General features: G+C 36.5%; 1 protein-coding gene and 1 long non-coding RNA gene across 6 annotated transcripts in view; one reads left to right on the forward strand and one right to left on the reverse strand.

Annotated features, from left to right (window-relative positions):
- LOC125256277 overlaps nt 1-12,852 on the reverse strand; it is a 33,915-nt gene extending 21,063 nt beyond the window's left edge. The window contains exons 1-3 of the long non-coding RNA XR_007182085.1: nt 12,741-12,852; nt 3,243-3,391; nt 70-176 (exon numbers count right to left, since the gene is read on the reverse strand). This is a non-coding gene — a long non-coding RNA (uncharacterized LOC125256277). The remainder of the gene's footprint in view (nt 1-69; nt 177-3,242; nt 3,392-12,740) is intronic.
- Nucleotides 1-13,403, forward strand: part of nkpd1 (NTPase, KAP family P-loop domain containing 1) — a 107,471-nt gene extending 94,068 nt beyond the window's left edge. For 4 of the 5 annotated variants that reach the window (XM_048172126.1, XM_048172127.1, XM_048172125.1 and 1 more), the window contains 4 exons: nt 9,580-9,633; nt 10,240-10,374; nt 10,497-12,322; nt 12,711-13,403. In XM_048172126.1, the coding sequence (XP_048028083.1) occupies nt 9,618-9,633; nt 10,240-10,374; nt 10,497-12,322; nt 12,711-12,959 (2,226 nt within the window). In that variant the 5' untranslated portion in view covers nt 9,580-9,617 and the 3' untranslated portion in view covers nt 12,960-13,403. Of the gene's footprint in view, nt 1-7,114; nt 9,207-9,579; nt 9,634-10,239; nt 10,375-10,496; nt 12,323-12,710 lie in introns of those variants that run through there. The other variant, XM_048172130.1, reaches the window with a different exon arrangement.
- The last annotated feature ends 1,148 nt before the right edge of the window (nt 13,404-14,551 follow it).

The following is a 14,551-nucleotide window of genomic DNA, read 5'->3' on the forward strand; positions in this document are numbered from 1 at the left end:
CTGATGTTCATTTAACATTCACAATTTTTAATTAAGACTTGTTTCATGCAAATGCTGTCAGTCACATACCAAGCCGCTGCCAGGAAGCCGACCAGCATCATAATGGACATCACTTGCACGTTCAGGCTCAAGGGAGCGTATTTCCATCAACACACTGGGCTCCCACTGCTCACGAGCTGCTTGAGACCGCATGGGCTGAACATTAGTTGTCAACATGAACTCAGTGTTGCTCATTGAATTAATATTCAAAATTAGTCGGCCTAAGCGAAAATCTCATCAACGTGTCACGAGCATGATTATAAATTGCTCGCTGATTGACAGTTCGAGCTTTTAATTATGCAAATCAAATTTTACACAGGGTTTTCAGTGAATTCAGCAGATATTAAGCTGTAGCATTTATTCACACTGCATTCACGATGGGGACATTTCCTTTACCACGTTCTTCCCCTTCAAAAATGTAGAACCAGGATTTGGGTATTACATGGTCAGTATTCCTTGGGCGGTATAATGAACAGTGTCGGGTGTAATGCATTACTAAGCAATTAATTACTGTAATTTGTGATTTTCCCTTGAAACGTTAAAATAAAGGATTACTCTTAATGTTTCGGTAATGTAATTGCATTAAATACTGTATAGACCAGGGGTATCCAAACTCGGTCCTGGAGGGCCACTGTCCTGAGTTTAGCTCCAACTTGCCTCAACACACCTGCCTGAAAGTTTCTAGTATGCCTAATTAGACCTTGATTAGCTGGTTCAGGTGTGTTTAATTGGGGTTGGAGCTAAAGTCTGAAGGACAGTGGGCCTCCAGTACTGAGTTTGGACACCTCTGGTATAGACTATAGAACAATTCCAAATAAAACAATCAATTTAACATCAAAATTTAACGTCTAATGATAAAATGCATGTTTTTAATGTAAGCTTCTCCCTTTAAATACTTTGGTCAGTTCAAGAATAATTAATGCAATTTTATATTATTTATTTGAAAGAATTAAAAGAGCAGTTCCATGTCTATCCTTGAATTGTTCAACTGAGGTTGATATGGGATTTAGAAAGTAATTAGTAATAAGTAATGCAGTACTTTTTTTAGAGAGAGTAATCTGTACAGTAATCTAATTACACTGTTGAAGATGTAATTAGTAGTAATTAGTTACTTTTTTAGAGTAATTTACCCAACACTGCTACTGGATTATAATTCTTAACCACTTGTGTTGTATTTTCTTTAGACACAGAGTTGTCTTTTTTTTTTTTTTTGTCTTGGGAGTCTTGGGAAATTCAGACTCTTTCATGGCACATTTTTGAGACAGTGTATGTCTTTAAATTTTCCCAAATGGTGTAAACTTCAATTCAAATATAAATGAGCCTTAATCTGATTTCACAGTACATACAGATGAGGGCAGTATTGTGTAGAGGATGTATTGTCCAAGAGAAAGATCAGATTTCAAAGCACTAATGCACTCTTCATAACAGGGGGCAGCATGACATTAACACAAGGCTTTTCTGTTCTTGAGTCGAGAGGAATCAAACCCTTGGAGTTCTATAGATGGCATTAAAAATTGTGCCTTCGGCTAAAATTGTAATCCTTTCAGCAAGTGATAAGAATGTACTCTCAGATAATTTTAACACATTTTATGCTTAAAATCCATAGGGCAGTATTCCACAGATTTCCCTCCAAAATCTGTGCAAAAAACGAGCCACAGATTCTGTCTGTACCAACAGAAGCAGAAACACAGCTCTTAAGGCCCATTCACACCAAAAGTGGCTACTATAACATATAATTTTGTTCTGTTTACTACACTGTAAAAAATTTATTTTCATGATTTATCTTTTTTTTTTAATTATTTTGTCAAATCAACTTAGATAATTAATGTAGTTCAGATAACATAATATTTTGAGTTTCTGTTGATTAAACAAATCGCCTTCATTGTATTAACTCAAATTTTTAATTTCAATGAACTCAAAATTTTAAGACAACCAGGTAACACATTTTTTTAAACCAACAATTCTTTTTTACAGTGTATAAGCAGGATAGATTATGATTGGCTGTCAAAGATTGTATTATTCATCAGCTGAAAAAAAAAAAATTGTCAAACTGATTGCAACAATATTGTTTTTCTGTGCCATTGTCCTTATAGGTGTGGTGTGGATGATTTTTAAAACTATATCTTTATCGTTATAGTTATTGCCCTTGGTGTGAACAAAGTTCTGTGAAACATGTTAATCTATAATTTAAATATCACTCAGCTGAAACCACTAAACCAGGAGTTATCAAAATTTTGATAACATATAGCCTATAAAGATTTATAGGACAATCTCTGTGGAAAATATTTACTATTGTCTCTTTTTTTCTATAGCCTAGCTGTCGATAGAATCTATAGAACATAATTGGGATTTATCCCAAAATTTTCAAACATTCTTTAGAATTAAATGTCAAATTTAGTCGATTTTAACTATGTATTCACACTTCCCATATATTTTAAGGCTGTGAGTGACACATCAAGTCGATGTAAAAGAACTAGCAGCGACGACTGCATTGTCGCTTCGCGTCGGCTGCATCTCGGCCAAAAATGCACTTTAACACTCCAAATGGACTACAGTCAACTGCCAATTAGCACATTGGTTCTGCGCCTGCGTCTAAGAAAATAACTCTATATCAGCAGGTATCAATAGTCTATATTCATCACTCAAAAAGAGTAACCTAAACTAGAACTGCAGATACACAAACCGTAAACAAAGCAGAGCTTGCATGCCATTTTAAATATCAGTCATGCAGATCACTTTCTTCACTCTCAGAAAACAGGAACAAAAGCTGTAACTGGGGCAGTATTTTTTCAAAATGTACACTTTTGTACTTAAAAAGTGCATATTGGTGCCTTAAAGGTACCTAAAGTGTACCTTTTGAAAAGGTACTGCCCCAGTGACAGCTTTTGTAGGCCCTATACTTTTTTTTTTTTTCTTTTTCTGAGAGTGTTCATTCTAGGCGGCTCTATGAAAATAAAATAAAATACATGAATACAGCTAAAAAAAAAAAAAAAAAAAATCTGTGCAAATTGCCTCTGGAATACTAAAGAAGTGAAGTTCAAGACAAGTTAACATTTGCAAGTAGACTGTCACATTAGTAATGAAGCCATTCTTTTATATAGGATACGCAATGCTAATGAGGTATAATTCTAAAGAAATATGACCTTGCATTGCGGTCCCATTGTCTATAAAAAGTACTGTATCTATATTCAGATGATACCCACAGTAATGAATCTGGAAGTGGAATCCAGCGTCCATACATCACACCAGGTGTGCCAATATTACAATCCATCCAGACAGCCTTCTCTTTTGAATGCGTTCCCATTTATCCCACTTTGGCATGCAACATCTGCAATGTTGAAAGTGTAACACCCTAAAAGTGAGGAAACCAGGAGAAGAATCATTCAAGAAAAGAATAAAAACATTATTAAAGTTATAACGTCTCATTCCAGGCTATAATTGAGAGTCACGAGGCAGAACGAGGCAGAATAAAGAGTCGTAAAGCCTTAATTTTGTAATATTGTGGCAATTACTGAGAAAAGCTATGATGGAAACAGCAATCTGATTGTCTTAGATGATGGATGGGCTTATTTCAGAGTGATCTAGATTGTGGTAAACCTATGATTAAAACCTAAAGCGTGTAAAGAGACTTTTTTTTTTTTTTTTTTTAGCAAAAGTCCAATATGAACAACCCCCCTCTGGTATGACTTTCTTTGATGAATAATAATGTGCTCCTGATTTTGGACTCAAGCCACTTTTTTCAGTCATTCATTCATGTGATTCTTTATTCATAAAGATTTTTCTAAGGACAACGTTATAGCTCCAAATATAAATCTACTTTTTGCATGCACAGAAAACCACTGCTCCTGTAATGCATTCGAGAAAACACAATGGCCCATTCAGGGAAACATCCTCCGTATCTTACGCAGCAGAAAGCGGGCAGGATAGATTGTCTCTGCAATTGTAATTAATCCTAAGGGAAACATTTGGGGGGTGCTCTACTTCCAATTATCACACTTAATTTAGTCTAGGGAATCTAATTTGGGAAATCTATTTACAGAGATCCCACGCTCTCCACAAAGGGAAATCCAGCACCTCCAATGAAAAAGTGACTTTGAAAGAGTCATGAAAGCACAGCCAACTGTTATTAGCTTCTGACAAAGTACCAGTCATTCATGCATTTTCAATATAAAGTTCATGCTGAATAGAGCTGCAGTGAACTAGCTTGAGGCATTTTTAAACAGGGTCTTCCAATAAAACGCAACTAGGGCTTTCAAAATGGTAATACCTCAACATTTCTACATGATTTTGGTTTTAAAAATATCACAACTGGGGAGGTGGTATTGTGAATTGAGAATGTATTACCTGTCATGTAATACAACGTATTATTGTTATTTATTTTAAAACGGCACAGAGCCATCAGTCTTTTTTCTCTTTATATTGTGCTATTTTAGAGTCGTAAAAGCATGTTTAGTTTGTGCTAAGCTTTATTTTTCTCTTGTGTTTGTAAACTGGACAACTATGACAGATGCGCCTTCAAGGAAAAATACATAAAATGTTCCTTCATAGAAACACAGCATATTCTGTTGTATTATACTCTACGCTGCTCTATTGCATCATGCTGCAGGAAATACAATACACAGAAGCAAATGCGATTGTAGACTTATAACAGAATAACACTAAAATTGTTGAAATCAAACAGTGATTAACATACATCAAACTATAATGGTAATACAATTCCCAAACTCAAATTCTTAATCTCTTTGTTTGGGAGAGTTCCCAGATAGCATGTGGTAATCGTGCTGAAATCTGCGGCACTTGCGGCTCAGACTCTATACTGGCATGCATTATCAGAGCCGAGTGCAGCTCACAAATGGCCGCATCGAGTTTTTAAGTAATGCACAGGGCAGATTCAGGTTTACTGTAGCTGGGCCAAATCTATGGAGACCCTAAAGGGACATGGTGGTGGGAAAAAAAAAAAAAATGATGATGGGAGGAAATATTATATTTCAATGCTTTTGCATTCCCCCGAGAAACTTTGCACAAAGTTTTTTGGGGGAACACAATCCACCTTATTCCCTCGCCCCATGACGCTTTGCGCGAATTATGGGTGTAACTCCCGTTAAGCTGTATACAGTCAGTGAAAGGCTCGCTCTATGAATGCAATAATGCATTTTTTTGTTTGTTTTTATAAACTGGTTACAATAAGATGACATTATTGTATTGAACATTAAAAGGACATTTAAAAGTGTAAAAGCATCAATAAGGTACTTTCAATAGATCATGAAAAAGCGTGATTATTTCCACAGCAATAACAGACGGGATAAAAATATAACTATAGTGATATATATCTGTATTATGTAAAATACGTTGCCATGATAAAAATGTTCATGAACTTAAGCATTGCGTGATACTATTTCAAAGTTATTTCCATCATTTTTACAGATAATAAATTGTATTTACCTGTGAAAACAAACCTGGAAAGAGACGTGAGGATTTGAGGAGAAAAACGAGAGATTCTTTGTGCATTCCAGTGAATTATTAATTGGATATATCATAAATTATATCGGGAGAACAGACCACAAATGTGCAGTATATCTTGACCTTTGCATACCGCTGTAATAGTAAAAAAATAATTCTTGCCATAGATATTCTTGTTATAACGTTACGTTAAAAAAACAAGCGTTACGTTATTCTCATGATGTCTGAAAATAAAACATGAAAGAAAAATTGACGGCTCATTCAGTCAGATGGATAAGCTTTATTTGTAGGGCAACCTTATGATTTGAAATGATTCCTTTCAGTCTTTTTGAATGGAAGTTCCCCAAACCAGAAGTGCCACCAATAATTCAAAACACAGTAGGCACGTCAGGAATAAGGTGGATAGTTTTTGTGAGGGAACACATACATTTTGCGAGTTAATGCAAAGTTTCTTAGGGGAATGCAAATGTTTTGTGAGTCAACAGTTTCTCAGGGGAAGGCAACCCTGTTGAAAAAAACAGCATATGCTAGTAAGGTAGGTTTTGAAGCTGGTTTGAGCTGGTTTATGCTAGTCAAGTGCATAGGACCAGCATGGAACAGCAATAGGACCAGCACTTGACCAGCATAAACCAGCTCAAACCAGTATCCCAGCTTTAAAACCTACCTTACCATGCTGGTTTTTTCATCAGGGAAAAGTTTTGAAATATGTGTTTTGCACATCGTGCCATAAAGGAGGCGCTCGCGAGCACCCTTCTGAAACATAAAATGACAAATGGGACACCCTACAGACTTGTAGACTTCACAGGCACACGCACGCGGTGGCCATTGTATGCAGTGTTGCCAAGTCTGTGGTTTTCCTGTGGAATTGGGCTACTTTAACACTGTTGCCGCACATTGTAGCAACCCCAAATAACATGATATTTAGCCCCTGGAATGCAAATTTTACCAGGGGACCCCCTGAAATGCGATTGGGCTAGTTTTGAGTAACAATTGGGCGGGTTTTGTTGTGAAAACCTGACAAGCTTGATTGTAAGTCCACAAGTCTGCAAGTGCACATTAAGTGTGCCATTTAGGATAAGGTGCCAGATTTCTGAAATGGAAACCGGGGACATTTTCTATTTGAGTGGTCAAAATATCATAGAAATCTCATTTGTAATTATATATTAATTAAAAAACGGGGACAATACATTTTTGAATGTTTTTGTTTTTTAATTGCTGTGGGTTCCTTATATTATTGCATAAATAATTATTATGATTTAGTTTGACTATTAGGATTTTTGGTCTAGTTTTAATAGCCTACAATTCACCAAAAAACTATTACACTATTCATATAGTAACCATTGCAAAAGCAGTATGTTATAACAGAAGTATGACTTTAGCACATTACATTACAAAAATAAAACAACATAAATATAAGATAAGACCAATAAAATGGTATTTAACAAATATTTTTTAGCATTCATTATTGAATTTAATATTTTAATTTTCACAAGCTTTTTATACTGTATACATTCTGAAATTAAAACTTTTTAATGTTTAAGTTAAAAACTTAAGTTTAAAGTACGGTGAACCATTGTAAGTCCACAAGACCGAAAATGCATAGAAGTGTGCCATTTGGGACAGGGCCTTGATGCAGGGGTCGGGGTCAAGAACACATCCAGGGATTTGAACTGTACTTGGCTAGATGTGAACTTTGAATTGGAACAGTACTTGAGCAGCAACTGATGACGTTTCACATGTCCACAAGTACAGACAAGAACACATATCTATAGTCCCCATGAACCGGAAGTTGCAAATGACTTTTTTCCAGTGTTGTGATGTATTTCGAAGTGAAACAGAATATTGAAAAGAGGGCAGGGTTTTACTTTAGTGCTCCTCCTCTCCATCTCTCGCTCATAGCAGACTAACGGTTGGAGGGGAGTGGTTTAAGTGTGTCTAACCCAAGCCATCAAGGGAAGGAACGCCATTCCAGACTGGAAGTATCTTTTCAGATTTTGATAAAAGATTACCGCGACAAACCATTTTTTTTCTGTGTATTAACTTGCACAGATTATTTGTTCACCACAAGACTAGTAATACGCGCTTACAAAGTAAATAGGGTCAGTTTTGATTTCATGACGACTTTAAGATGTATGTGTGAAAATTGCTGCGTTATGACTGCTGAATTTTTGTGGACGTTAAATTGTGCAGAACAATCCCACACACTGTTGAGGCCCTGTTATAAAACACACAAACAGTATTACTTTAGTTTAACATGAATAGTTAGTATGATACTATCTTGAGGCCAATAACAATGTTTATTTTGATATTTGACTGTTCTTCATGAACAGCGGCGCTCGCGCAACTAAGTGTAGCAGTGTAGCTGCACAGCCCCCTCTGCTGGTGAATATAATCACTACACGATTGCTCCGTTAATCAACAGGTTTGTTTTCTTTGCAATGTATTTGCGGGTTGTTTTAAACGAGCTGTAAAATGGGGAAATTTCGGGGGACAGCTCCAGTCGGGGACAGAACACCAAAAACTGGGACTGTCCCAGGAAAACTTGGACGTCTGGTCACCCTAATTTAGGAAAGGGCCTTGGTCCAAGTTGTAAGTTGCCTCAAAACAATGAAGAAGTTTTTTCCTACTATGCTATGCGATTCTCTCTCCAACGTTTCTGAAATTCTCAGAATCGATTCTGAGCTTAGTTTTTAACCGCATATGCGTGATTATGCTGCATGTTTCAGAAACACCGGTATTCTGCTTGCTTCCAATTCCTCTCTCACATACACACCACTCGAAACTTCCATATAATAATCTTTCATAAAGTTCGGAAAGGTTGAAGCGAATTGGATATGTGCTGAGAGAAACGCTTTGCTTGATTTTATGCTTGCAGTGTGCGGTCTCGCCCGTCAATATTTTCCTTAGAAAATGATCTACTAAGGCATCCTATATGTTGTTTGGAATGCAGTGGGTGGGCTTATACATTAAAAATATGAAACTCACTGACAGAAGGTATCAAACGCTCTTGTGCGCTTTGTGAGGAGAGATCTGTGCATTAGTGTGAATGCAGCTTATTAGATCTCCCGCTGTCTATGAGTAGTAATCAAACAACAGTAAAGCTACGAAAGAAAAAAAATCACTCACACCTCTTGAATGGAAAACGTTCAGATAGCCTATTCTTATTTCTGCTACATAAGAATAACGTTCAATTTAAAATTAAAGAATTGAAATGCAATAAATCTATTAATGTGGATGTCAATTTTACACGTAGGCCTAACATTTGTCAAAGTTCAACAGAAATTAAACTGCCAGTTTTGCTGCTTTGCCACAAAAGAGATCCATTTTATTTTTGAATATTTGATTAGTTAATAAGTAAACGTGCATGGCTTTATCACTAATAAATGTAGCAATAAATACATAAATACATATCAGTTATAAATTATATTGGAGATATCAATTACTACATACAGAGTCAGGTTTGAGATCTGGTCCAAAGTTACAACTTGCTACAACTTGCCCAAAGTTTATTGCTTCTCAGTTAATGTTTACACACCAGCAAACTTGCTCTTCCACTTTCTGTCTGCTCTACTGCATCTGGTAAAACAAAAGCATTTTTCTTCTGTCTACATAAAATATCTCTGAAAATGGAGAATGGATATTAGTCTACTAGCAATTTTGCTGTAAACAGTGCCTGAAGGATTGCTTGTTAATTCTGTTGGGAGAAGGTGAGACATTCTATTCCTCATTATCATATTTTTCATAGTAAGAGATTTCAAAGAGCTTTGTATAGTGGCTTCATTTCAAAAGTGCAACACAAATGTACATTTCAATTGCTTTCAATACGTTGCTGTCAGCATGTAGATTGGTATTAATTTGCTATGTTCTCTGGTATGTTTTTCATTTCTGGTAATTGCATACTAAACGGACACTGCATGCCATAGCGGAATTAAATGAAAGAAATGTATAGCTTCATAGTATTTGTTTCAGAAATTCAGCTATAAATTAGTGTTAATAAATTAGTGTTCATGCACATCAATATTTGTGTATTGGGGGGGGAAATCGCAATGTAATTGCTCTGTATTTTGGTTTCATTTTCAGGAAAAAACAACATTTTGTGTTTTCTAAAAACAGGACCAATGGCAATCGAAAAGGGTACGTAATACATAACACAAAAGTAATCACAAACTCAATACTCAAGCATTCTTGGTAATTCTTGAGTTCAAGAACTCAGGAAACTTCACAAACAAAAAATTCAGCCGTTGAATAAGGATAAAAAATGAATAGTTACAGCAATATGCTAGTGGTACAAAAATAACGACTAAATGCTTCAACTTCAGCTTTACAGCACTATCTGAGAGTCCTCCACCTATTATTAACATTTAATCCATTATTCTTTCTCAGTTTGAATGAAACAGGGACTTTGCCCTTTCAGATAAACCCATGAAAAATTGTCTTCTGCACATTTATTGCACGGTATTTAGTCGTTGGTCTTATCTACATTTATGTGACCTGCTTCACCCACGTGTCAACATCATTGTGCTGCTCATGATTGAAAACAAATTGGTAGACTTCACCCTGAAAACAAATACTGGCCAACAAATAGGTTATGAGTCATTATTCCTTGAAGTAGTAATAGGCATAAATCATTGTGTTTTATTGAAGATAACACAGATATGCGTTATGGAACCTCAAATTTAAATTTAAAGAAAAATCTACAACAGTATAAATGACAACTTTTTAAATTTGTTTCATTTCTAGTGATGGATATTCCCTCTGATAATGTGTATGCTTATGCATTATCAAAAACCCTCACAAAGGTTTCTTCCCCTGTGACGGTGGGTCTGTATTCAGAATGTCACAACAGGATCAACATGGTGCTCAAGAACATTGAGGGTAATTGTGCACACTTTTTTTTTTTTCAAACAACTTAAAATGACTAACGCTACAAATCCTTCTAGATGATCTCCAAGTCTTGGAGATTTTGACGTTTCTGCGTCTTTATCTCCCATTTGTAGTGCATATGAATCAAGAGGCAAAAAGAAGAGAAGATAAGTGCACTAAGGAACCAAAGCCTCGCTCAATAACACCATCTGTTTCTGATCTGCTCTCTCTGATCTTTCGGCTCCTCTTCTATCGGCCTGTGTGGACGGAGCAGAACCAGAACATGAAAAACATTCGGTATCTGTTCGTGAGGTTCAGCGCGTGGCATTTTGCAGGCAGCGACCTGCTCTGGGCTGCACTGGTAATGCAGTTGTGCAAGGCTCTTCAGAACAGCTTTGGTAAGCTGCAGCTGGGCCTTTTCCGAATCGCCCAACACGACGAAGAGAAAGATGCAGGGAAGAAGAAGATTGAGGATATTCCAAAGAACTGGAGGTCCAAAAAGTTGGGCTGCATCCCCATTTGGGCACTAATACTGATGGGATTCATTGGTTCACTCCTTATTCTGGTTCCTCTCATCATACTTGGATTTCCTGATCTGAAGAACCACGAAGAAGGAGAAAAGGTTGAGTCGTCAAGTGGGTATGGTGTGCTGGAAGGTTTTGCCATCGCTGCACTTGGTGTTCCTGCAGTTGGAGCACTACGATTCATATTATTATTGTTGAAGAACCTCATCTTCAACCAGGACCTTAAAATTAGACAAAGGCTGGACAACAAGAAGGTAAGTCAGCAGCTGGGACTAATGCATGAAGTTCGTAAGGAGATGAGACTGCTGTGCTGCTTCATTTACTTCATGGAGATCTTCGAAAGGAGGAGGATCAGGGTGGTGTTGGAGATCACCAACTTGGATCGATGCACACCGAAGAAAATTGTAGGTGTTTTGGATGCCATTAACATTCTTCTATCTGATGAAGAGAGTCCCTTCATTTCTGTGCTGGCTGTTGATCCAGAAGTCCTGGTTAGGCAAGTCCAACAGGCAGAAGACTGTCTTAGCAAAAGAGACTCTGCATATGACTTTCTAGATCGAATAATCACACTGCCCTTCACCGTACCTCCATTATCTGATGCATCAAAGTCCAGCGTCTTTGAAAACATTGTCCGTGGTCAGTCTGAGAACCCTGAAGACATTCGTCTTAAAGAGCCTGAAGCATCTGCTTTAGGAGGTCCTGAGACATCATTCTCTGTTGAAGATGAGTATTCTGTAAAGTACAGTGAGACTAAAGAAGATCAAGTTATCCCTTTGATTTCAAAAACGGGAAACTTTGAAACCTTTGCTACAGCAGAACTTAATCTAAACGAAGTGGATAGGTTAATCGAGTCTGCATTTTCTTGCATCTTCTCAAGAGATAAAAGCAAACTTCAGTCATATATTTCTGGAGACACCATGTCAATGAGAAGAGTGATTAACTCAATTCGAGTAACTATTATGATTATGGAGACCCAAAAAATGGAGCCTCCCCCTCCAGAGAAAATAGCAGCGTGGGTGGTTTTGGTGGACCGCTGGCCTTGCAGATTAAGTTGGATTATTCAATGTGTTGAAGATGACCAACAGAGTGACGAGATAGATGGAACATTCTGCGCTGCTGATAATACCAAGACACTATGGGAAGTGTTCAATTACAATAGTCTGGAGCTCTGCATCATTGGATATGAGGTGGAGAACTTTCTGGAAAGCGATGGAGACCCTGAGCTGTTTGAGATTTTCCTTAGGAAAGACTTCAAGTTCACCGTAGAGGAGTTGGAAATGTTTAAGCTTTGCACAGTGAACTTAAATTACTCTATGAAGAATGAGCTGGCCAGGGTTCGTGGGAGCCGCAGACTGAACAAAGCAGGGAGAAATGCTTTCCAGTCCCTATCATCACGAACTGTGATGAACATGAAAACTGAAGATATTTGTCAAGAGGTTTGTAAGAAAAAAAGTCTGTTTCGACATAGCACTCTTTACACTATATATACTATGTATATTCAAAAGTTTGGGGTTGGTAAGATTTTTTTCAATGATTGTTTAATGAAAGTGTCTTATGCTGCATTATATTTTAATATATTTTAAAATGCAATTTACTCCTGTGATGGAAAAGCTGAATTTACTGGAAAAGTCATTACTCCAGTCTTCTGTGTCACAAGATCCCTCAGTAATCATTCTAATATGCTGATTTGGTGCTTGAAAAAATATATCTTCTTATTATTATGCCCCTAACTTTTGTATATATGCTGGATACAGTGTGCAGAAAATGTTTCCAAATTTATATGGCCTTTTATATACAGTAAATATGTGCTTTGTTCCTTTTTAGTTGACTAAACTAAGCTTCCCAGAGAAATACCTTGAAACGGTAAGGAAAAATTTCATAGATGGCAGAACGATCCTCTTCGGTGACCCCAAAGACCTCAGGCAAGTCCTGCAAATGACTCTGGGAGAATGGACGGCTTTTAAAATTCATTTCCTTGGGGTCACGCCTCCTAGTCGGCCATCTCTGGCAAAAACTCGTCAAGACACCACAAACCCTGGAGTGGTCATATGCCCATCTGGCCATGGCCAGTAAGCAGTACAGCTGACCTTGAGGTTTGCATCACTGCATTTTTCCTCCTGTGTATGCATTCAGTGGACTAAGATTGTTTCAGGAAACAATACTGTATACAAATTCCTTACGGTGAAGCAAAAATAAGACTGTGAATGTACACCAGTGAATCAGACTACTCAACAAATGATGATATTTAAAAATAGAGCTTTGTTATGCAGAAAACTCTTTCAATATTTAAACAGATCAAATTTGTAAGATGTATTATTCATAACAGGAATAAGTTTTATTTTGCTTAACTATTAAGATTTTGCATCGACTCTATATGAAACTATTCCTGAATGTAATTTCTGTATGAATATAAAAAAATAAAATAAAAAAAAACAAAGGGAAACAGTATTTTACAAATTCATTTTCTCCAAAAACATGAAAAAAAAGTTAAGCTAGTCTGTAATTATTCTCACACATCCATACCTGAGACACACCAGGCCCAATAATAACACCATTCATCAGGATAATACTGTCTGACCAGCAATACGATCTGTGAAGGAAAAAGAAATATAATCACACAAGGCTTTGGACTTTATAGCTCCAAAGTTTGTGTTTGGTAAATTATAAGGTTTCTGTGCAACAAAACTAAAAAAAGAATTGCAAAACTATTAACTGTTTTCAAACTGTTTTCCTGAACACTCCACCAGTCTGCCATTGGTTAAACAAACTCATGCTATTGGTTGAGCCAATGTTACTGCAAATAGTTTTCTCTGCATATTACATAATTTTTTTTTAGAATGAAATATATATATATATATTAAGAGGAGATATTAAGTTCACCCAAAAATGAAATTTCTGTCATTAATTACTCACCCATATAATTCAAAACCCGTAAGACTTTCGTTCATCTTCGGAACACAAATGAAGATATTTTGATGAAATCCGAGAGGTGAAAGCAATGAAATTACTACATTCGAGGTCCAGAAAAGTAGTAAAAACATTAAAATAGTCGACCTGACTACAGTGGTTCAACCTTAATGTTATGAAGCGACGAGAATACTTTTTGTGCACAAAAACAAAACAAAAATAACGACTTTAGTCAACAAATTCGTCTTTCCCGCAATTCTGCTTCATGATTGGCTGGCTCCTGCGTAATTTTTGTTTTGTTTTTGCGCACAAAAAGTATTCTCGTCGCTTCATAACATTAAGGTTGAACCACTGTAGTCACATTGACTATTTTAACAAAGTTTTTACTATTTTTCTGGACCTCGAATGTGGTAATTTCATTGCTTTCACTGGAGGATAAAAAAAACCTCTCTCGTATTTCATCAAAATATCTTTATTTGTTTTCTGAAGATGAACAAAGGTCTTACGGTATGAGGGTGAGTAATTAATGACAGAAATGTCATTTTTGGGTGAACTAACCCTTCAAGTTCATAAGGATCCTAAAATAGAACAGCATGCCATATTTGACAAATATCTCAGGGTTCATTGTAGGTTCATGTCTATACACATAAAATGTTTATGGTCACTAAAGGTTCATCTAATACAGAGCTACAACATATAAAAAAAGTGCAATAAAGCATTGACACAAAATATAAAACATCTGCAAATATTAAAATTGT

Source organism: Megalobrama amblycephala, linkage group LG21 (assembly GCF_018812025.1).
Source record: "Megalobrama amblycephala isolate DHTTF-2021 linkage group LG21, ASM1881202v1, whole genome shotgun sequence".
Taxonomy (NCBI): domain Eukaryota; kingdom Metazoa; phylum Chordata; class Actinopteri; order Cypriniformes; family Xenocyprididae; genus Megalobrama; species Megalobrama amblycephala.